The sequence below is a fragment of the Oncorhynchus kisutch genome, linkage group LG5 (genome assembly GCF_002021735.2).
Source record: "Oncorhynchus kisutch isolate 150728-3 linkage group LG5, Okis_V2, whole genome shotgun sequence".
In the NCBI taxonomy this organism is placed as follows: domain Eukaryota; kingdom Metazoa; phylum Chordata; class Actinopteri; order Salmoniformes; family Salmonidae; genus Oncorhynchus; species Oncorhynchus kisutch.
Window position 1 is genome coordinate 21,551,750 of NC_034178.2, and position 25,642 is coordinate 21,577,391.

At 42.7% G+C, this 25,642-nt stretch overlaps 1 protein-coding gene across 4 annotated transcripts in view; it reads left to right on the forward strand.

The window, feature by feature from the left end:
• LOC109890760 (receptor-type tyrosine-protein phosphatase T-like) overlaps window positions 1-25,642 on the forward strand; it is a 484,190-nt gene that overhangs the window by 191,606 nt on the left and 266,942 nt on the right. For all 4 annotated transcript variants that reach the window (XM_031824663.1, XM_031824659.1, XM_031824662.1 and 1 more), the window contains one exon: window positions 2,893-3,186. In XM_031824663.1, coding sequence (XP_031680523.1) covers window positions 2,893-3,186 — 294 coding nt within the window. The remainder of the gene's footprint in view (window positions 1-2,892; window positions 3,187-25,642) is intronic.

Sequence of the window (25,642 nt, forward strand, 5' to 3'; positions counted from 1 at the left end):
GTGCCTCCGCAGAATTCAGAGAGCTGAAAATAGGCTTGTGGTGATAATGATACTGGGAAGCTGGTAGTCTTGTCTAATGACGTTTCAGCGTGCATCTCCTCAATTTTCTCGATCACTCTCTTCTTTTTTTTGCAAGTACAAGGGGAAAAACAGATTTAGGTCATTGTTGTCTCACAGCTACCAATTCCTTTTTCTGGTATATGTTTTCCTCCCCTTTTACCTCTAGCTTCCTTCCTGTGCCAACTGGGGCTTGATCTGATACCTTGAGATTGTTAAAGCCTTATGGAATATCCCCAATTTACCAACTCAGTAACACTTTAACACGTTATCTGGCTATGGTTATATTATAATATGACAAGTTATAATATGATCATAACACTGTCATGGCACATATATTTAGACCTGTTGTTTTTAAAACATAATTATTTAATTTCATGGCTGGTTATGACACCTACATAAGTGTCAAAACCCACAAAACCTACCACACAAGGCAAAACATTCCATTACACCATAGCCTACGTGTCAACAGTATGTTTATGTAATATACTCTTCATTACAACAAAACAAAAGTTTTAAGAGACAACATTTCAAACGAAACGGAAACTTCTTGGCAGGGAAAAAGCTATTATGTCATAACCAGCTTTAAAATAATGCAATATATGTCACAACAGGTGTAAATATATGGGTCATGACAGTGTTATGGCCATATTATGACAGGTTATGACAAGTTATGTCAGCTTTTATTATTATGACATGTTTATGACCATGTTATCAGAAACTCCCCGCAGTGTGCCAGGTGATAAAGACGAGGGCAAACAGGACCTTGGTCTCCCCTGATTTTTCCCCTGAATGCACCCGAAACACGCACTGATAGCCGTTGTGTGGTTTGCCCATGCTGCAAAAATATCAAAACCAAAAAATTTAAGTTAACCCCATTTAGCGGAGAGCTTGGCCGGATACCTCCCAGAGAGGATGCAAGGATGCAACACCCGACAACAGTGGTGGTAGACAACAACAGTCACTTGGCCCTTTCCTCTCTCTTGTCCTCTTAAGTGGGAATTTTTGCCTTTTATTCATGTACCTATCTGGCTACTTTTATCACACCAGATACGCCATGCACAACCAAAGCAAAACGACACCATGTGCCTTCTTTGCTTTCACCAACCCTGTAAATGTTGCTCACCTGTTCCCTGTTAGCACGTGTTCACTGTACCATTTGTAATGATGACTTACCTGGATTTTCATAATTACGCACTGTGCCAGAAATCACTCAGACTCCAACATCTGTGCATCTTTCTGATGGGCGGTGCCGCGGCACAGTTCAAATGGCCCCAGCCAATGAGGAGTGGCGGTGAGAACATGCTGCTGATAGGGTTGTGCTGACACAGGCCTTTGCATGTACCAAAATAAATGAAGTAGTGCACCTTTATTAATGGAAGGGAGGAATAGCAATGCTTTATGATCATCCTGCACCTTCCCGAGATACCATGTCCCTGAGATGAATAGGAGCCCGATGATAGATGAGGCATTTACTCCCAAGAATGCAAGCACAATGCATATTGTAATAGCCCCCCGAAAAAGTTTGAGAGACAATACTTTGCTTTAGAGAGCAGACCATTATTCTTCCATAAGGAACTGGCAAAGATTGACAAAATACTTTTCCCAAAAACGTTATGATGGATTAGAACAGCAGATTTAAACCCCATGATGATAGCATAGTTAGGACGTTTGAATGCTCTCCATGTCACCCTACCGGTGGTATTAACGTTAATTTCATCATTATAACTTGGGCCCAGTTTTTCCTGCGGGTCAGGCCAAAATTCCTGGCCTTAGCTCTAAACCGTTACGTGGACTTTCTTAACCTGCAGTATTATGGTGTCCATATTAGGACAGCCTTAGCAACTCCTTCTGAGACTGGCTTATTATGGACACCATACAAGTCAACTATTACCTAATTTCTCTTTAGTCATAGAGTAAACTCTCCCTGAGTATGACCTCAATGCATCTGTAACTTCTTCAGTTTCTGTCTACAGTCTGCAGTCTTTCCAACCATGGAGGAGCTAAATGTGGCCTGGTAATCTGGCTTAGTTGATTACATGGGAACACACACTGAGCAACACCCTCTAATGGGGGACTGGGTCTGCTGCTGCTACGCATGGCTGGGTACCTTCACGGGTGGTCTCCCATGCTCAGACGAGGATTACTACCCACTCCTCTGCTTTACTACTCTTTCGCCTCTCTCTCTCTCCCTGTCTTTCTGTTTGTTATCCTCCCACTCTCCCTCTCTCTCTCTGTCTCTCTCTCTCTTTTATCTTTCTCACTGTCTGTCTCTCTTATCCCGTAACCCCCTATCGAGAGGAAGGAAGGAGAGATACGGAGCCGTTCAATGCACTGGAAGCCCTATGCTGTCTCTTGTGGATAATGTCACAGGGTATCAGGGCTGCGCTGGTTGAGTGGAGAGCAGGGTAGCATGCAGCGAAGGGGAATATGGGAAAGAGTGAGGCACTTCACCTCATTAGATGCAATGCTCTCGCAGGCATTCAGTTTAGTTCAGATACAATTTACCTCTGGCAGAAGGGTACCACTCAAGTTTGGTTTTGATTTCACTTTGTGAAAGTGTTTGATAATAACCAGTTTACATACATTGTTATGACACAGTTTACATGCTCCATGGCACTCATTCATAACTGTCCATATCATGCTGCCAATTCATGCACCCTTAAAACCACCATTATCTATCACAGGGGTTCCCAAAATGTTCTCACACACAATCCCAAATTGACATCAGGAAATTGCAGTGACCTCAATCATTTATCCACATACATTTGGGAACCACTGACCTAGGCCTATATTCTAATCTCCATTGTCCTCTCTCTCTCTCTGCCCCCTCAGCTCCCCCCACACCCATTGCCCCTCCGGAGCTCTTGGCGGTGGGGGCCACCTACCTGTGGATCAAGCCCAACGCCAACTCCATCATCGGGGACGGACCTATCATCCTGAAGGAGGTGGAGTACCGCACCACCACGGGCAACTGGGCAGAGACCCACATCGTGGATGCCCCCACCTACAAGCTTTGGCATTTGGACCCCGACGTGGAGTACGAGATCAAGGTTCTGCTGACTCGGCCAGGCGAGGGAGGCACGGGGCCCCCGGGACCTCCACTCATCACCCGGACCAAGTGTGCTGGTGAGTGGAACAATGTGGTTTCTTTGTCGGTGTTGTGTTTCTGTCTGTGTTCTATTACGTTCATGTGGTCGTCTTTATTTAGGTCCCCATTAGCTGACGCCTTAGCGACTGCTGGTCTTCCTGGGTTCCTTCTAACTAGAGAATAATTAACAATCTGTAGATAGGCTTTACTCCTAGTTTGAGGGATAGTGTGTGGATTTCTACTGCTCATCTTTCAGTGCTGTATACATTGGGCTCCTATTACCAGCTATTTCCTCTTTGATGATGGGAGCTATATTCCATTATCTAAGTGAAGGTTATCGAATTCATCACAAGTGAGAACAGTCACTTTTTCCAAAACGTGGAAAACGAGAACCAAATAAATTTTTCCTTGCAACAGTGAATCAATGACTTCACTGTGCACCACCTGCCTCCATAAGGTCCACCCCACCTTCGGCTTCTGAAGTTCACACTTCCTGATTCATCCGAGACACTCCGTTTGCATCCCAAATGGCACCCTTTTCCCTTTATAGTGCACTACTTTTGACCAGGACGCATAGGGTAGGTGGGAGACATTTTTGTTGTTGTAATTATTGGCCCAGTGGGTAGCGTATGCAGCATGCAGAAGAAAGACACACTTCATTTAATAAAGTGACTGCTAATCAGATCAACCCTGTGTGTGTGTGTGTGTGTGTGTGTGTGTGTGTGTGTGTGTGTGTGTGTGTGTGTGTGTGTGTGTGTGTGTGTGTGTGTGTGTGTGTGTGTGTGTGTGTGTGTGTGTGTGTGTGTGTGTGTGTGTGTGTGTGTGTGTGTGTGTGTGTGTGTGTGTGTGAGAGACTGCATGTGTGCAACTGTGTCTGTATGTGACTGTTTGCTTGTGCATGTGTGTGTGCGTGCAATGGCTCCTGTGGGGCTCTGATGGGGAATGGTAATTGAGGTGAGCAGATGAGCAGCCGTGGGAAGTCTCTGTTCTCCAGGTGAGAGACATGATGAAGGAGCTGCGTGTGGCAGCGCCAACACAGTGGGGAAGCACCAATGATCTGGAGAAAATGAAGCACTGTTAGTGTCCCCTCTCTCTTTTTCCCTTTTCTTTCTCTTTCTCTCTGCACCTTTCTCTTTCTCCTGTTCTTTCACTCTTTCTTCTTTTTCTGTTGACTTCTCTCTCCTTCAATTTAGTCTCTATACTTTCTGGCAGTTTTCTTCTCTGTATTTCTATAATCCTTCTCTCTCTTTCTCTTATTCTCTTTCTCTACTTTGATTTGAATTCTCTCTCTCTCCATTGAGTCTGTATTTCTTAATCTCTCTCTCTTATCTATTTCCCCCTGTTCTTTCCCTCTCATTACCCACTGCTTTACTCAAATCTCATTCTTGTTCTCCGTCTGGAAAACTGATTGGATATAAGGGCAGAAGGCGAGACCCAGATGCAGACAAAGCAGGCAGATGGTTAGAGTCTTTGTTGTTTATTTCATCCAAAAGGAGTAGGGAAGGGAATGGCCGTGGACAGGCAAAAGGTCAAAACCAGATTCTGAGTCCAAGAGGTAAAGCGTGGCAGACAGGCTGGATGTCAGGGCAGACAGAAGGGTCAGGGAGGCCGGGACGGAGTCCAGAAAAAACAGGAAAGGGTCAACTGGGAAGACTAGAAAAAGAGAATGGAGAACAGGAGCATGGGAAAAACACACTGGTTGACTTGAAAACATACAAGACGAACTGGCACAGAGAGACAGGAAACACAGGGATAAATACACTAGGGAAAATAAGAGACACCTGGAGGGGGTGGAGACAATCACAAGAACGGGTGAAACAGATCAGGGCGTGATGTTGGATTTGCAAAAACTCATCAATGTAAGGGAATTTCATTTTTTTTTTTACACAACGTTTAATCTTTATTCAATGACAGGGTGATATTCTTGGGTTGATTCTACGTTGAATTCCCATTAGTTGACAACTCAACCAAATGTAAATCAAAACTTGATGTTGAACTGACGTCTGTGTCCAGTGGGACAGTTGCTGCCTTCTCAAACCTTTTGAAGTTTATGCAGGGTGAATATGTCTGGGAGTGTATCTGTGTGTGAATCTGCCAATGAATGTCTGTCTCCAATCTTCGGCCTTTGTCTTTTTGTATGTTGGTGCTGTGACTATGTGTGTTCAAGGTAGTTTGCGCTACTCTAAGTGCCTCTGTGTGTGTGTGTGTATGCGTCTGTGTTTATGTGCTCACATTTCTGTGCGCGTGTCTTTGTGTGGTCCTTTGGCAGCCACCATCGCTCTCTTTACCAGTAAACAATTTAGCTAGGTGAAAATGATGTGCTATAGTGGTTCCATGCCACCGGCTCTGCAGGTATCCACCACACCCCCCCCCCCCCCCCCCCCCCCTCACACACTCCTGGGCCCCCTGTCTCAGAAGCCCCACTCCCTCTCAGCGGGCTTCCACAGCACTTCTTGCCTGATGAAATGCTCCCAATTCCAGCTGACAGACACTATCTGATCTGCGAGACCGCCAGCCGCACCCGCTTGCATTATGCTAATCCAGTCCCATGTAAAAAGTGCTTTCTCGCTAATGTACAGCTACGGGCGGTGGCATTCACTGTGACATTCATCAGGCATGTGTGGAGAAGACGCTGCACCACACATTATCACTGTCAAAGGCAAAGGCAATGAACAGAGCCCCCCTGGAGGAAACTGTAGAAGATGTCAGCTCTGAATGGAGCCGGAATGGAGGCTGAACGGAACGCGCAGAAATCAATACGGTCCGCATGAAGAGGAGTTTGTAATACATCCCCAAACAGGCTAAAAAACAAGAAGAGGACCTTTCTTGGGTTGTGAGCCGACCGCTCTCGGACCAGTTACAGATTGCCCAGTCACTTCGGATTGGGCTGTAGAAGCTAACCTGAGAACAGTGTTGACAAGGGGGTAGATCTTTCTGTACAGTAAGCTACGCAGTGCTGCATCTCTACTCGGTTCAGGCTCTGTTAATGTGTTCCATCTAGAAGGTGTTGGTCCTCAGCCTAAGTTACATGAATCAGAACAAACCCCGCTTGACATGTTCGAACTACCACACGATTGTGGTGTGTTTCATGTGAGCTGAAGATCGGACACTGTTCGTGATGTCCGAGTGCACGAAGATGAGTCAGAACCAATAGACAAATTACGCTTCTTGGGCATTTGCGTTTGTGCACAAGTCTGTGTGTGCGTATGTGTGTGTGTGTATGTGTGTGTGTGTGTGTCTACCTGCGGCCCAGATCGATGTGGAAGAGGCTGCCTGTTTTCATCATATCAGAGTCAACCAGGAGGGAGAGAGGATGAAGAGGGAAGGGTGAGGAAGGAGGGAGGGAGGGGAGACAGCGGGGGCAGAGTGGAGGTGATGTGGAACAAAGGTGCTGCTGGCCGCGGCTCAATAGCTCTCTACTGTAACTCCTCTGTGTACTGGGCTAGCTTGGCTGTGTGAAGTGCAGCAGAAAGAAACATATGTTTTCTGAAGTGTCGGCCGCCGTGTTTACCTGTCAGAAAGATCTTGTGCCGGGATGGGGGGTGTAGAGAGGAGAAGGGCCTCATAAATGCTCCGGGGCCTGCTCGCTTGTCTGCCTGGCTGATTTGAGTGTTGGCAGCCTGCAGCGCTTGAGTGGGCTTTGTCGTGGCACACCAGGGCCGAGGGGGAAACACAAAGCACACATTGCTATTCACGTCTACATCCTCCAACACCTGGGTGTATGACCATTACAGTGGATGTACTGTTATCTTATTACATTCAGGTCAAATTCAAGACCCATTACTACTCTCTACCAGGCAGTTGTGGAGTAAGTACCACATTTTCATACTTGAGTAAAAGTAAAGTTACGTTAATAGAACATGACTCAAGTAAAAGTGAAAGTCACCCTGTAAAATATTACTTAAAAGTCGTCTAAAAGTATTTGGTTTTAAATGCACTTAAGTTTTAAAAGTAAATGTAATTTCAAAAATATTTATAAACAATATAATTGGACCAGTTTCCTGTCCTGCTGAGCATTCAAAATGTAATGACTACTTTTGGCTGTCAGCGAAAATGTATGGAGTAAAAATTACATTATTTTCATTTGGAATGTAGTGGAGTAAAAGTTGTCAAAAATATAAATAGTAAAGTCAAGTACAGACGGTGACGATGAGGGACGTGACATCTTTGGCTCCCAGCGTGTCGCTTCATCTCATGTGTCATCCCACCGACTGGCACACATTCTTCCACCCGGCCCTAACACCCGCGGTGGCGAGGTGTGTTCGACTCGTTAGGAGGTGGACTGAAGATGCCTTTAATCCATTTTGCGCTGAGCGTGAATGATCTATAAACTATAGACCTCCGCTTGACTGTCAACCAAACAGGATTTATTCTTATTGTCTTTCCCCTCACGTTATGATAAATCTCCCCCCTGTGCGTTGGAAGATGAAGGTGATAATGTGCTTGTGAGAGCTGTGGTAGCAAGAGTTCATCTTACTCATCCTGCAGTCTCTCTCTCTGTCCTTGGCTGATTGCCCTGAAAATACCAACCTACACATGTTTCCCCCTCCTGGAGGATCAAATGGACACTCTCCAATATCCGGATTTGCTGTTTTGTTAGGTAAATCCCATCCATGAAGAAGTTTTGGAAAACGTTCAAATTGACATTGGATCATTTTTAATATTCTGATGAAAAAAAGGGCCTTTTTAAAAGATCTCGTAGCTTTTAAGTTTCTGCATTTCTTAGAGTTCAGGCACATTTAATGATTTATATGGCTCTCTCTTTAGACTGCCATGCTTTAGTGCTTTCTATTACCATTGCCCTTCATAAGCTTTTCATAGATGATGGGCAGTGGACCGTTGTCTGGCCTAGAATTCATGCCGAGCCCAAATGCATGTTAATTTGTTTGCATTATTTCTGGGCAAGGAGAAGATGGCTTTGCTCGACCTCCAAGGCTGGTCTCCTGGGCCAGCATTAATCTCTCCGCTCGCCATGATCTGAGAGGAGGACTCTGCAATATAACATTTATCTCCAACAGTTCTTTCTCTCCTAAGTCGCCGCTGCTACTGCCACGGAGGGGCTGGCCTGCCACACAGGCACACACAGACACGTGCACGCTCGCACATACACGGACACACTTTCTTCACTCTCACACAGGTCACTCATCTCCCTTCAGGGAGTAGTGAGGAAGACATGGAGGAACGCTCTGATGATCTGGGGGACGCAGCCTCTCCTGGATTGATCACTCTTTAAAACACCTTCCCTCCTCTGTTAACTGACTGAATATTTATGAGGCAGGATCTAATGTGTCTCCTGGCTTATGTCCTCACACTATTAAGAGATGGGTATTTGATTTACCAGCAGGATATATGACTTTCCTTTACTTCCTTGCCAACTGCAGCTTTTTGATTTAAAAGACTCAAGCTTTAAAAACAACCTTTCGTACCGGGGAAGGGACAGGGATATTTTAAACAAAAAATGAGTTAACATACTGCAATTCTCATCAAATTGTGATGAGGACAAGGGGACAATGTGCTATTGTAGTGAAAGAAACATGAAATAAAGCTACTCACACAGCATGGAGTCTTTTCCCCAATGACATCTTCTTTTTTATGTCTAACCTAGCACTCAAGATGTGCTTGTGGGCCTTGTCAAGAACTTCAAGACTATCAAAAGCCATGTCAAATATCCTTATAATGCAAGGAAGAGAATAAGCCAAGTGTCTTCAAGGACTCGACCAGGGAGGCCCGTTGAGAACAGCTAATCCTTGCTTTTTCTTCTTAACATGGAACGTTAAGGGATTTAAGGCACCATATAAACAACATAGGCTTTTGTTTTTTAAACACTGACGCACCAGTCAACACTGATCGGCCACTCAAACTGGGCCCAAGTTAATCAGAAAGGCTCTTCACATGCTGAAAGGCCTCTATTTCTACTTTCACCTTCCCCTCTGCTCTCCCCTCTCTCTCTATGGGGCTTATAATGACAGGCCTGAGGATAAACCCCACTGGTACAGCTTGGTAATAAAGGCTGTGTTTGTGTGTGTGTCTGTACACGTGTGCGTGTGGTAATGAAGAGGGTAAGGGAAAGCTCTTCAGAGAGAGCTGAGGCCTGACAAAGCATGTTTCACATTTCCTTTCACAGCACGTCTCACAGACACACACACAGCACGCCAATATGTTGAATTCCAAGTGTGTGGTTAATGTGTGCATGTATGTAATGCGTATGTGTGATTGTGATGATGGTACAGGGGGAATTGGGGGATGCTCATATGTGTATGCATGAGCATGTACAGTACCAGTCAAATGTGGACAAACCTACTCATTCAAGTTTTTTTTTCTACATTGTAGAATAATATTAAAGACATCAAAACTATGAAATTACACATATGGAATAATGTAGTATCCAAAATAGTGTTAAACAAATCAAAATATATTTGGTATTATTCAAAGTAGCCACCCATTCCCTTGATGACAGTATTGGACACGCTTGGCATTCTCTCAACCAGTTTCATGACGTAGTCACCTGGAATGCATTTCAATCAGCAGGCGTGCCTTGTTAAAAGTTCATTTGTGGAATATCTTTCCTTCTTAATGCATTTGATCCAATCACTTTTGTTGTGACAAGGTAGGGTTGGTATACAGAAGATAGCCCTATTTGGTAAAAGACCAAGGCCATATCATGTCAAGAACAACTCAAATAAGCAAAGATATACGACAGCACATCATTACTTTAAGACATGAAGGTCAGTCAATCCGGAAAATTTCAAGAACTTTGAAAGTTTCTTCAAGTGCCTGTCTCAAAAACCATTAAGCACTATGATGAAATTGGCTTTCATGAGGACCACCACAGGATTGGAAGACCCAGAGATACCTCTGCTGCAAAGGTCATTGACTGCACCAGATTTGCCAGTTCTTGCTGTGAGATGTTACCCCACTCTTCCACCAAGGCGCCTGCAAGTTCCCAGACATTTCTGGGGGGAATGGCCCTAGCCCTCACCCTCCAAACCAACAGTTCCCAGATGTGCTCAATGGGATTGAGATCTGGGCTCTTTGCTGGCCATGGCAGAACACTGACATTCCTGTCTTGCAAGAAATCACACACAGAACGAAAAGTATGGCTGGTGGCACTGTCATGCTGGAGGGTCATGTCATGCCTGCAGGAAGGGTACCACATGAGGGAGGAGGATGTCTTCCCTGTAACGCACATCGATGAGATTGCCTGCAATGACAACAAGCTCAGTCCGATGATGCTGTGACACAATCAAACACATCAGACCATGATGGACCCTCCACCTCCAAATCGATCCTGCTCCAGAGTACAGGCCTTGGTGTAAAGCTAATTCCTTCCACGATAAACGTGAATCCGACCATCACCCCTGGTGAGACAAAACCGCAACTTGTCAGTGAAGAGCACTTTTTACAGTCCTGTCTGGTCCAGCAGCGGTGGGCTTGTGCTTATAGGCGACGTTGTTGCCGATGATGTCTGGTGAGGACCTGCCTTACTACAGGCCTACAAGCACTCAGTCCAGCCTCTCTCAGTCTATTGCGGACAGTCTGAGCACTGATGGAGGGATTGTGCATTCCTGGTGTAAATCGGGCCGTTGTTGTTGCCATCTTGTACCTGTCCCGCTGGTGTGATGTTCGGATGTACCAATCCTGTGCAGGTGTTGTTACACGTGGTCTGCCACTGCGAGGACGGTCAGCTGTCCATTCTGTCTCCCTGTAGCGCTGTCTTAGGCGTCTCACAGTACATTGCAATTTATTGCCCTGGCCACATATGCAGTCCTCATGCCTTCTTGCAGTATGCCTAAGGTACGTTCATGCAGATGAGCAGGGACCCTGGGCATCTTTATTTTGGTGTTATTCAGAGTCAGTGGAAAGGCCTCTTTATTGTCCTAAGTTTTCATAACTGTGACCTTCATTGCCCACCGTGTAAACTGTTAGTGTCTTAATGACCGTTTGACAGGTGCATGTTTAATTAATTGTTTATGGTTCATTGAACAAGCATGGGAAACAGTGCTTAAACCCTTTACATTGAACATCTGTGAAGTTATTTGGATTTTTACAAATTATCTTTGAAGGACAGGGTCCTGAAAACGGGATGTTTCTTTTTTTGCTGAGTTAAAATGTACTGTACGCTACTGATGCGCAGGTTGACTCATAATCCACAGTCCCCACAGTTATATCCACAGGGCGATCAGGTTTAGGGTCATTAAATATTGTGTGGATGAAGGGTGCTGGGCAGGTTGAATAAAGAGAGAACAACATGTAAAAAAATATATACATGTATAATTATTGTGCAATTCTTGTGTAAAGTGGTTATGTTGAGATTTTTCTTTCATTCTTTTGTCAAGTCTAAGCTTTAGGGCCAACCTCTACAAGCGCCAAATACACGCAATTGCCAAATGCAATTGGGAAGTTGTGCAGAAAACGTTTACGTCAATCCACTGAGGTGAAAAGGACAATGTTGGAGTATATTTCAACAAGAGAAAAGCTGCAAAATGGAGAGTTGAAAATAAAGAGAAGGTAGCAGGGCCAGAACAGTAGCGTAGTGTTTGGCACTATACAATTTCGACAGTCACAAGGGAACTGTATTGTTCAGATGGGTTAAATAGAATAATATCTGAAATATGGACACTGACTGTAATAGGTCTATAACCTTTCACCCTTTATAATATTATATACCACAATTAGGGCTGTTGGTCTCACGGTAATTGACCGTTAATTAACATAAACACATTTAGCATCTCCTGGCTTCCACGCATAGCCTACAAGCCACTGATGCAGACCTTTGGAACAACTACATTTTTTAAAAGTCTAATAAATCTATTTAATATAGCCTATACCATTACAATAAATTCCTTATTTATTTTAGACAAGTCTAAAGAAACATGATATGAAGAAAATGTGTATTTCAGAAGAACAAAATTACATACTCTGTAACGGCGTTCTTCGTTTGTTGAAAGAGAGTCGGACCGAAATGCAGCGTGGTGGTTATTCATGTTCTTTAATGAAGAAAAAGTGACGATACATGAAATAACTTAATAAATACAAAAACAACAAACGGAACGTGAAACCTAATACAGCCTATCTGGTGACACAACACAGAGACAGGAACAATCACCCACGAAAGACAAAGCGAAACTCAGGCTACCTAAATACAGTTCCCAATCAGAGGCAACGAGAATCACCTGACTGCTGATTGAGAACCGCCTCAGGCAGCCAAGCCTATACAACACCCCTAATCAGCCGCGATCCCAAATACTACAAACCCCAATACGAAATACAATAACATAAACACCTGTCACACCCTGGCCTGACCAAATATATAACGAAAACACAAAATACAATGACCATTATTATATAGTATGAATAATACAATTGAACATAGCTGAATAAAATAAAATGTAAAACACTAAAATAGAAATATATTTCTCCAAAAGATTCAAAAGGGTTCAGTCTCATCGTCAACAGTGAAGAGGCAAATCCGGGGTGCTGGCCTTCTAGGCAGAGTTCCTCTGTCCCGTGTCTGTGTTATTTTGCCCATCTTAATCTTTTATTTTTATTGGCCAGTCTGAGATATGGCTTTTTCTTTGCAACTCTGCCTAGAAGGCCAGCATCCCGGACTCACCTCTTCACTGTTGACATTGCTGCCAGTTGTGGACTTGTGAGGTGTCTGTTTCTCAAACTAGACACTCTAATGTACTTGTCCTCTTGCTCAGTTGTGCACCGGGCCCTCCCACTCCTCTTTCTATTCTGGTTAGAGACAGTTTGAGCTGTTCTGTGAAGGGAGTAGTACTGTATGAGATCTTCAGTTTCTTGGCAATTTCTCGCATGGAATAGCCTTCATTTCTCAGAACAAGAATAGACGGATGAGTTTCAAAAGAAATGTCTTTGTTTCTTGCCATTTTGAGTCTGTAATCAAACCCACAAATGCTGATGCTCCAGATACTCAACTAGTGTAAAGAAAGCACAACCGTTTTCAGCTGTGCTAACCTAATTGCAAAAGGGTTTTCTAATGATCAATTAGCCTTTTAAAATGATAACCTTGGATTAGCTAACACAATGTGACATTGGAACACAGGAGTGATGGTTGCTGATAATGGCCCTCTGCATGCCTATGTAGATATTCCATAAACAAATATGCAGTTTTCAGCTACAATAGTCATTTACAACATTAACCATGTCTACGCTGTATTTCTGATCGATTTTATGTTATTTTAAGGGACAAAAAATGTGCTTTTCTTTCAAAAACAAGGACATTTATAAGTGACCCCAAACGTTTGAACGGTAGTGTATACTAAATAATATATGTGTGAATTTTGTTTTTGATTTAGATTTGACAACTATCATGCACCTTTCTTGGAACAGGGGCAGAGGGATAAATACTGTTCATGTCATCTATGCACTTAAATATTGAATGGAGGACTCTTTTCCCGTAGTTCATTTTCATGCCAACCAGATAGGCTATACTCCTGTTGTAAAGCGAAGCAATGTGCTTAATATTAGGAATGTTTAGAAATAAATATAGTAGGCCTAAGCCTATAGAAAGCTGATGGGATGGGACCCTCTTTTTAATAGAGGCCATCAAAACTATGTTTTCTCACGCAATTGCATAGCCTATAGAAATGTAGCTTCTCAGGAAGTCTTTGATTTGATTTTCGATCACATTTGCATTGATGTCAGTATGATTAGAGGGACAATAGAGTGCTGAGTACCAAGCAGTTAGCCAGTTTGGTAGGCTACTAATGACCATAAGCAGCATCAGAGCTTGGAGAAGTCTAATTACCATGACTAAACAGTCACGTGGAATTTGACTGCAGTCATGAGTCGTGAATACCAGTGTGGCGGTAATACTGTACCCTAAGCAAAATATACAGTATATCCCAATCTCTAATCTCTTTAAAATGTATGTCTTACATCCTGGAAATGTTATATAAGATTTGACATAGGCTGATTGAATTTGATGTCTGCCAACAATTGAGACGCAAAGATTAAGTTGATATGAAACTAAGCTCTTCATAAGCAGCAAGGGCAGTCAAATTTCCTCTATGACAGATACGTTACATTGATTCATTTTGGAAGAATTACAATCATAGCTTGGTATAGTTTTTTGGGCATTGTCAAAGATTCACCCAAATAGAGATGAATGTCATTGAGATTAAGTTTTGAGTGCAATCTGAGACTAAGATAAAGAGCAAAAAAGTAATACTCCTATATTTATCCTGAAGACTAATTAAATGTCCAATCAGATTGTCTGTACAATCCATTTCCTTTGAAAGCCTTTTGTATCCTGTTCCTTTTTATTGAACATAAACACCTTTTTCAAATGAATTTATATCTCATGGGGGGGTCAATGTTGTAATCAAGGGTCTATAGATTATACAATCGTTTTGTTTGGTAACAGGGCTAATAAGTAAAAAAATTATGAATAAAATTATGAATAAAACAAATCAATATATTAACCACTACAGACAAAGCTTTTTTAAAATCAGAAATACAAGTATCTGTCCCTGTGTAAGAACCTTTATTAAAAATGAATAACAGTTAGGATTACAGCTCCTGCTATGCAATTGTACTTAAAATGGTCTCATATTCAATCTTTTGTTGTTTTTCTGATACCACATTCTGTCTTTCTGCCTGGAAGTATGTGGGTGTTCTATTAAAACATTTATGAGAGTAGGGACAGTGAATATAATCGTTGCAAATGGCTATACGACTGAAACCCTTCCTCAAATAATCATTTAAAAATTCATCACACGTACCATAGTGTAACAGTTGTAATCAACACATCCCTCGGCTGCTAAGTGCAGACATAGCCACAGGAAGTAGGGGTGCTGGAGGTGGGGCTGCCGGAAAACATGTGGAGAGGCCTTTTTTTATTTCCTTTAATAAAATATATTGATGCAAAGCATTGAAAAGAGGGGCAAATCTCTGTTTTTTTTACTCATTTGCCTCATGATTCATGCACACTGAGTGTACAAAACAGGAACACCTCCTTTTTCCATAACATAGACTGACCAGGTGAATCCAGGTGAAAGCTTTGATCCCTTATTGATGTCACTCGTTAACCCTCCTGCTGTGTTCCGGTCGAATTGGACCGATTTACAAGTTTTCTATCTGAAAAATGTCCTTAATTTATTCTGATTGTCATAAGGGTCCATGATTTTGTCCACAAAGGGCATCTGAACACACAAAATAAATGTTGAGGATTTTCATAAAATTTTGTACACCTGTAGTGTTCCCAGTCAAAAATGACCAGTCATTAGAAATTAATGGGTGAGACTATAATTAGTGTATACAATTTAGTTCAGGCACATGCCCATTCATCAAATGGACACACTTCCTCTCCCAGACCCCCACATGCATGTTTGTTTGAGCACACACACACACGCACACGCGCGCACACACACACACCTCACTCCTCTTCCTGGCTTCCATGGCAACCCCCACGGGAACCTTTCCCCAATATAATCTTTCCCCCATGGGAACCAAACCTGTTGGCATTCTCACAAACAATCGCTACATTGTTTCAATAATATATAGAACTTTTCTCGCATCTCTGGTGTATAAAGCCTTTTTGAGGCCTTGCTCACAATTCATTCTGTGGCAGCACAATGACCAAACGATATACTGTATGTGAGGCTCTTGATCATATCTTTGATCATGACACTGGTGAGGAGGACAGAGGCCAGGAAACTGACCGTGAAGATGCATTAGAGGAGGAAGTGTCAGAAGTTGAAGACAACACAGATTATGATCCAGACCAAGAGACAACCGATGTGGAACAATCCAGTGATGAGGAAGAGGGCCCTGCTGAGGTTGTTGTTACATTCCAGTGATGAGGAAGAGGGCCCTGCTGAGGTTGTTGTTACATTCCAGTGATGAGGAAGAGGGCCCTGCTGAGGTTGTTGTTACATTCCAGTGATGAGGAAGAGGGCCCTGCTGAGGTTGTTGTTACATTCTGGGTCAAACAATGGGAATTTGTCCTGGTCTTCATCCCCACCTGAGAGGAGAGGTCAGCTGTCAGCTGAAAATGTTATCAGGATGACCCCATGGCCAACGAGATACGCCATGTCCCGGGTTGATGACATAAAATCCTGCCACTATTTGAACATTTTAAATGGTTTCAAAACAAACGTCCTTGTTAAACTTGAACACAAAGTAGTCTGTGATAAATAGCACAATATGTTTCATCTGATTATTTGTTATAGTCAAAATAATCCATACATTATGCTTTTTTTTACTCAAAAATGAGTTGAATGAGCTCAGGTCAATGAGGCCTACAGGCCATAAACAGCAAGTAGGAGTTCAAAACTTGTAATCTTCACAAGAACTTAAGTTGATAAAAGATCTAACACAACATTAAGTGATAATATATGTATTATTATGGATTTATAATCCGATATAATGGGGCGGTCATTATGGACCTGGAACACATAATTAATTAACATGAAACGAACACAACAGGAGGGTTAAATCCACTTCAATCAGTGTATATGAAGGGGAGGAGACATGTACAAGAAGGATTTTTAAGCCTTGAGACAATTGAGACATGGATTGTGTATGTGTGCCATTCAGAGGGCGAATGGGAAAGACAAAATATGTAAGTGCCTTTGAACAGGGTATGCTCAATAGTTTCAAGACTGGGCAACCACCCAAATGACATCCAGCCACCCTGACACAACTGTGGGAAGCATTGGTGTTGTATAGCACACTGTATTAATTACATGTATACAACTAATATAAGGACAGAACATGAGACGGGAGTAGAAACTAATGTGGGCATTGTTTAATGCGTTTCACAGGACAAAACATTCCAAGCATTCCAATGTATGTAAACAGGGGGGCGTTACTGGTGCCCTAAAGCGACAAACTTTAGGGCACCACACAACGTATACACAACATATTCCTCCACTTTACTTTTGATACCTCATAAGGAAAAAGTAAATATTCACTGTTTTATATATTATTATCTTTTTAACATAACAGTTCTCTTAATGTAAATAAATACACTTTTCAGAATAACCTTTTCTGAACTAGGGAAAGAGGGTAGACTGCCTCAGTTCCCAGACTTAACCCTGGGGTGTATTCTGCCCCAATGTCGGAGGTTAGTCTGAACTAAATAGTCAACCTGTCAGGGGGTCGTCTTTCTCATGCAGGGTAATGGCGACGTAGAGGTGAGTCTACAGTCACATTGTCTCTGAGTCTGAGTGGTGATGGTGTATGCCCAGACTGGGGTGCAACAGTACCATGAGTAAGCACTCTGGCTGGTTCAGGTGAGTCTGGAGCACTTTCCAAATTTGTAGGTTCAGGTAATGGCTCTTAGTCATAGTAGGTCTCCAGTAGCTGATCTTTGTTTGTCACTTGACATGAGTCATTTCTGTCATCTCTGTTCCTGGCAACAGTTGAGCCACGTGTCTTCTCCAGATTATGTTCTCTGGTGTGTGAAGGGCCTGTTTGTGCAACCACTGTGGCTGGTATCCACTTTGGACCTTTACAGTAGTTCCAAGCAAAAACTCTCTCTCCATCTCTGAAGCTTTTGTCTTTTGCTTTGCTCTGTCTCTCCACCTGTGCTCTCGGTTGTGTCTATACGACCTGTTTAGTCTTTGGAGGTCAAGGTTGTAGCATGGGGAGTGTTTCTGTAGGTCAACAGGGAGGTGTTTATGCATCTATTGAGGGACCCGTTCCCTTGTGATGATTTTAAAGCTTGCTTCATTGTCTGGACAAATCTTCCAGCAAGCCGTTTGTTGCAGGGTGATACGGCGCTGACTTGGTGTGCTGAATTCCATTTAATTTCATGAATGACCGGAACTCTTCAGACACCAGTTGGGGGCCATTATCGCTAACGAGTTGCGTTATCCTCAATGTGTGCGACATGTAAGGGAAGCCTTGAGAGGCCGTCTGCATTGCAATGCTGGTGAGACCTTCTGTACTTGATATCGTAATATTAGGCTGCAAGTGACGGAATGCCGATGTGGGGACCAAAGATGGAGGTGAGGGGTCTATGGTCCGTCAGAAGTGTGAATCTTCGGCCAAACAGAAACTGAAAATTGTATTTCTTAACTCCGAACACGATGGCCAGTGCTTCACGCTGTGCATAATTGCTCTCGGCTTTACTTAAGGTCCGTGATGTGAAAGCGATTGGCCTTTCTTCACCTGATGGCATGATGTGTGAGCGCTCACGCCATAAGGCGATGCATCACATGCCAACTGTAATGGCAAGTTGGTGTTGAAGTGCATGAGGGCCTCTGACTGAGCTAAGGTTGTTTTCACTTTCTTGAAGTCCTCCTCACATCTGTCTGTTCACTTCCACTGTTTGGTTTGTTCATAAATTCATGCAGTGGCTTTAAAATGTTAGCTAGGATCGGCACAAACTTTGCGAAGTACATCAGTAGTCAAATCAATCAATCAAAATGTATTTATAAAGCCCTTCTTGCATCAGCTGATGTAACAAAGTGCTGTACAGAAACCCAGCCTAACACCCCAAACAGCAAGCAATGCAGGTGTAGAAGCATGATGGCTAGGAAAAACTCCCTAGAAAAGCCAGCACCTAGGAATAAACCTAAAGAGGAACCAGGCTATTAGGTGTGGCCAGTCCTCTTCTGGCTATGCCAGGTGGAGATTATAACAGAACACAGCCAAGATGTTCAAATGTTCATAGATGACCAGCGGGGTCGAATAATAATAATCACAGTGGTTGTCGAGGGTGCAACAGGTCAGCACCTCAGGAGTAAATGTCAATTGGCTTTTCATAGCCAATCATTCAGAGTATCTCTACCGCTCCCACTCCGGTGAACAGGTCAGGGTTCCATAGCCGCAGGCAGAACAGTTGAAACTGGAGCAGCAGCACGGCCAGGTGGACTGGGGACAGCAAGGAGTCATCAGGCCAGGTAGTCCTGAGGCATCGTCCTAGGGCTCAGGTCCTCAGAGAGAGAGAAAGACGGAGAGAAAGAAAGAAAGAGAGAAAAATAGAGAGAGCATACATAAATTCACACAGGAGACTGGATAAGACAGGAAAAATACCCCAGATATAACAGACTGACCCTAGCCCCCCGACACATAAACTACGGCAGCATAAATACTGGAGGCTGAGAGAGGAGGGGTTGGGAGACACTGTGGCCCCTTCCGACAATACCCAAGAATGATCTCAGCTGACTCACATTCTGTGGGGTTGGAGCCTTCACTTTTAATGGTGCCATGTGGAGCCCCGAACTGCATCCTGTCGGCCCAGGTACTCTACAGAAGGCCGAAAAAACGTGAATTTTTCCTTCCGGACCCTCAGACTGTACTATAGTGTAGTGTCCAGGTTAATCAGGTGCTCCTGCTTGTCATTGCCGGTGATGAGTTGAACATCGAGGTAACATTGGACCCGGTGTGCCCGCTCAGTATCTGGTCCATAGCTCTCTGAAACAAGGCCTGGAGCTGAGGTTATTCCAAAAGGAAACATCTGGTACCGTCTGGTACCTGTACTGTCCTTTGTGAGTCACTATGGACAACAGTGACTCTTGGTCCACATGCATCTGTAGATGCCTGTCTATCTTACTGAATTTCTGTCCTCCAGCTAAACCAGAAAAGTGGTTGTCAATGACGGGAGTAGAAACTAACGTGGGCATTGGTTAATGTGTTTCACAGGCCAAAACATTCCAAGCATTTCAATTTACATAAGCAAGGTGCCCTAACAAGAAAAACTAGAATATCAGTATACTATAATTTCTTGGAGTGTGGTGCCAGGAAAATAACCTCTCACTCAACAAAACAAAGGAGATGATCATGGACTTCAGGAAACAGCAGAGGGAGCACCCCCCTATCCACATCAACGGGACCGCAGTGGAGAAGATGGAAAGCTTTAAGTTCCTCGGCATACACAACTCTGACAAACTGAAATTGAAGGTGCAACAGCACCTCTTCAACCTCAGGAGGCTGAAGAAATTTGGCATGGCACCTAAAACCCTCACAAATCTTTACAGATGCACACTTGAGAGCATCCTGTCGTTCTGTATCACCACCTGGTATGGCAATCCACATCAATGGGACCGCAGTGGAGAAGATGGAAAGCTTTAAGTTCCTCGGCATACACAACTCTGACAAACTGAAATTGAAGGTGCAACAGCGCCTCTTCAACCTCAGGAGGCTGAAGAAATTTGACATGGCATCTAAAACCCTCACAAAGTTTTACAGATGCACACTTGAGAGCATCATGTCGGGCTGTATCACCACCTGGTATGGCAACTGAAACACTGCAACCGCAAAGCTCTCCAGAGGGTGGTGCGGTCTGCCCAACGCATCACTGGGGGAAACTACCTGCCCTCCAAGACACCTAGAGCACCCAATGTCACAGGAATGCCAAAAAGATCATCAAGGACAACAACCACCTGAGTCACTGCCTGTTCACCCTGCTGTTGTCCAGAAGGCAAGGTCAGTACAAGTGCATCAAAGCTGGGACCGAGAGACTGAAAAACAGCTTTTATCTCAATACAATCAGACTGTTAAATAGCCATCAATAGCACATTAGAGGTTGCTGCCTATATACATAGACTTGAATTCACAGGCCACTTTAATAAATGGAACACTAGTCACTTTAATAATGTTTACATATTTTGCATTACTCATCTCATATGTATATACTGTATTCTATTATACTGTATCTTAGTCTATGCCACTCTGACATTGCTCATCCATATATTTATACATTCTTAATTCCATTCCTTTTCTTTAGATTTGTGTGTATTTGGTATGTGAAATTGTTAGATATTACTTGTTAGATTCTACTGCACTGTCAGAGCTAGTAGCACAAACATTTCACTACACCTACAATAATGTCTGCTAAACACGTGTATGTGAGCAATAAAATTTGATTTGACAACCATTTGAGTCATGGACGAGCATCCCTGTGGAATGTTTTCGACACCTTGTAGAGTCCATCCCCCGACGAATTGAAGCTGTTCTGAAGGCAAAACGGGGTGCATCTCAATATTAGGAAGGTGTTCTTAATGTTTTGTACACTCACTGTATCAATGGTCCTCCTAATTTTGCGCAATCCGTCTGTCTCTTCTTTGGCCTGGGCTATTGTTTGCGTTTTTTATTGCTCTCAATTTGTTACTGTCAGAGTAGCCACTCATTTCGGTCATTTCTGCGGTATTACAAAATATTCTGTTAATGTCTGCTATCATGTAAATTACGTAGAATCACATGAAATATGTCTAGAAAAAAAACAAAAAATTATCTAAAAACGCCTCTTCTCAACTGTATTCCCTTACACAAATGTGATTATAGATGCATGCAAGGCTTTATTATATAGGGGATTTCCCTCTCCTCTTATGTACTTCACCTGTCTCAACCCTCAACTGTTTACACAAGGCGAAGCCTGGTAAGCAGCATCTCTGAGAATGATGAAGATACGATGAGAAAGCTTTTACAATGACACAGTGACAATGGCACCAACAAAGAAATGTTTTTTTTTATTAGAGAGCATTTGATAAAATGTTGGTCACATATGTCATCCTGCTCTGGTTCTTTGTTCTGAAACTAACCATTTCTAGTTCATTAGAGACCTGTGTTTAGTTTGAGACTGAGGTTTCACCATGTTAAATGGTCTCATTTCCCCCTAAAATCAGCAACATCAATAACACAATCTAATAGCTCTTTCCTTTTCTCAGTCCCTTCAACTGAAACATTACGATGCCCCTGTTAAGACACAATTAGGTAACTCTGCATTGAGAATTCATCATTCACGCATATTTGGGCATATCTAAGAAATAGGGAATCCATATTATGTCTTTCGCATCTGGACACTCTTTTCTTTTTTCCATCACGGACAAGATTAGTGATCTTTCCTCTTTTTTTGTTGTGCAAGAACATGGCACTCTGCCTTGTTTGATGTCTCTGCGGTCTATCAAAACAAGCTGATCATTGAATAGGGTCCATCAGAATGAGATCAGTTCTGTATACAAAACAGCGCTAGCACCCAGCAGGACACTGCTTTAATAAGTTTAATGTAGCCATGGCGCAGCGTTTTGGGCAGTAAGAATTGCCCATCAAACACGGGGGCCCGCATTACGGCAATAACTCGTACATAATTGCCAGATCTCGTAATTGCCCTGGGTGAATTGTTCCTAGGCAACCTCCCTTCAACATCATCATCTCAATTGGAGCTTGGAGAGGAGAGAACTTTGACCTGAATGATGGACAGGAAATAAATGGGGTTTGAAAGAAAAGATGAGCTGCGCCTGTCAGTCAGAAAATGTCATTCAAGAGCTTTTTTTGTTAAACTCAAAATATTTAGTTATGATTTTTAGATAAATGAAATACAATTGCAGAACAGTGCGTTTTAATCAATTTTTTGGTGACAAGTGAATATATTTAGTATAGTGTTATTTAACCCTTATTTAACTAAGCAAGCCAGTTAAGAACACATTTTTATTTACAATGGCGGCCTACCAAAAGGCAAAAGACCTCCTGTGGGGTTGGGGGCTTCGGATAAAAAAAGTAGGACAAAACACAAATCATGAAAAGAGAGACACCTCAACATTACATAAAGATAGACCTAAGACAACAACACATGACAACACAGCATGGTAGCAACACAAAATGACAACAACACGGTTGCAACACAACATGGCTGCAGCACAACATGGTAGCAGCACAAAACATGGTACAAACATTATTGGGCAGAGACAACAGCACAAAGGGCAAAAAGGTAGAGACAACAATACATCCCACGAAGCAGCTACAAGTGTCGGTAAGAGTGTCCATGATTGATTCTTTCAATGAAGATATGGAGATGAAACTGTCCAGTTTGAGTGTTTTTTAGAATTTTAGGTTTTGGCTGATTTCTTTTGATTTTCACATGATATCAAGCAAAGAGGCACTGAGTTTGAAGGTAGACCTTTAAATACATCCACAGGTACACCTCTAATTGACTCAAATTATGTCAATTAGCCTATCAGAAGCTTCTAAAGCCATGACATAATTTTCTGGAATTTTCAGTCCTCCTCTGGGTACAATTATTTCAATACAAAACCTAGGAGGCTCATGTTTCTCACCCCTTTCCATAGACTTACACGGCAATTATGACAGCTTCTGGAGGATGTCCTCCAACCTATCCGAGCTCTTGCAGCATGAACTGACATGTTGTCCACCCAATCAAAGGATCAGAGAATGAAGCTAGTACTGAAAGCTACAGCTAGCTAGTACTGCAGTGCATAAAATGTAGTGAGTAGTTGACTGAAAGAGAGAGAAAGACAATAGTTGAACAGTTTTCAACAAATTATTTTCTTACACAGTAATTATGACAGGTTCCGGAGGATTTCCTCCAACCTATCAGAGCTCTTGCAGCATGAACTGACATGTTGTCCTCCCAATCAAAGGCTCAGAGAATGAAACTAGTACTGAAAGCTACAGATAGCTAGCAATGCAGTGCATAACATGTAGTGAGTAGTTTACTGAAAGAGAGAGAAAGACAATAGTTGAACCGTTTTCAGCAAGTTATTTTCTCCAAAAATGAAGGAGAAGCTAGAGAGCTAGCTGTATTTCATTGTGCTTTTTTTCCACTTTCACCTTCAGTTACTTAGCTAGCAAAAGCCGCTAGCTGCTTCAGCCTACTCAGACACACTCAAACAGAGTGGAATGACATTTTAGCTAGCTGGCTGTGGCTATACAACACTGGAGCTATTCCAAGTCAACGTAAGCTTTTGATTTGATTCATTTATGGCCACCGGGGCCTGCCGGTGTAACTGCTAAACTATTTGCTGACTGTAAACTGTACAGCATGATTGTAGCGGGTTTACTAACACCACAGTTCTATCTACTAGCTGTGTTGACTATGACATTAGCACATATGGTGACAATTATGTATGCTGTGTTTAGCGGTTAGAGGTTATGATATGAAGGTTTGGCTTGGAAAGGTTTTTTCACCTGGTTACATACAGCTGATGTGTTGTGCAATGAAGACCACAAGCGAAGGGAAAAGGTGAGAGGAGGAGAGCGCGTAGATGCGAGAAGGAATTAACGAGCAAAGTGATTTCTGATGTTCGTATGTGGCTGCTATGAAAGTGAACTGTATTTGCATGTGATTAGGGGTGTATTCATTCCACCGATTCTGTTGAAAACTTTCCTTAAACGGAAGCCGGGGATAAACGAAACGGGGATAAACATACCTGAATTTGTCCAATAGAAACTCTCGTTTGCAACTGTTGGACAAATAATTACACCCTAGATCAGCTAGATGCAGTCAAGAGTCTGCAAGGTAGTATAGAATGTGTCATTGTCTGTCACCTTGATTACTAAAAATGTTATCTCGACCTGTGCACCTACGTTGTAAACTTTCATTCATAGGCTAGGTTGTAGCAACCTCATGATGACACATTTTGGATCATGTACTGTAGTAACCTAAACCTATCGATGTTACATTGAGCTGAGTTAATGGAATATGAATGACAGTCATCCAACATGCTGTAATAGAAATAAGGCTATGCTCATTAGAAAAATAACCGTCCTCCCTCATTTTAAACGGCACCGTCCGCCACTGATTTGTACCATATGTTTTACTCATTAATTAGCATATAGCTTGTAGGGAGCTTGATGGAAATGGCAACAAATCCCAGTCCAGATCCGACAAGTACTGTACTTTATTTTCTCCCGGTAATTTGCGTGTGTCAAAGCACAGCCTGTTCTTGACCAATGATGTATATAAACCCAGAATTTCTGGTGCTATGTATTGGCCATTGAGAGAAAGCCACTGGTCAGACATATTTTCACTCGTCAGTAGCAGCATAGGAATGAATGGAATTCTACATTATTTCAATAAAATGTTTCAAGGACAAAATAACATGTATTTAAGTATTTTGTTGTTGTAGTCGGGACAGTAACATTAGCTCACATAATATGTATAATTAAAAAGTATGGGGACAATGGAGGAGGAGTTTCAAGGGTTTATACACAGCACTGTTCTCGACCCATCTAGCCAGCACTCAGAGTAGACAGCCAGCTACAGCACATGGTCATTGAAAAGCACTTTGAAGCCCAGAATATTTTTTCCACCAACGGTGTCACTTCTCTTTATTTATAACTCTAAAGATAAAAGGTTGGTCAGAAATGGTTGACATGCAGATGCCCCTTTCATTGTGTGATCAAAGTTCAATCCAGCGTGCAGTCCATTCCTGACACCTTCAAATCAAATGTCAAATCAAATGTATTTATATAGCCCTTCTTACATCAGCTGATATCTCAAAGTGCTGATACCTTCCAACGTGTCTCTAGTTCTTGAGAGGAGAACAGACAATAGGGTACTTCTCAACCAAAGCGTAGGATTAGCCTCTCTTGGAATGATGTGACAGACACCTATTGTTGGGTGGAAATATACTTTTCTCCATATCTGACCAATATTTCCTTGAGTTAAAGGTTGGCGTGTTCCTCAAATGTTATTCACAAAAGGGTTAAATTAATTGACCTTACCATGTTGACCTGACGCTGCTTGTGCTCCCTACATCCTCTCCATTTGGGGGCATCCGC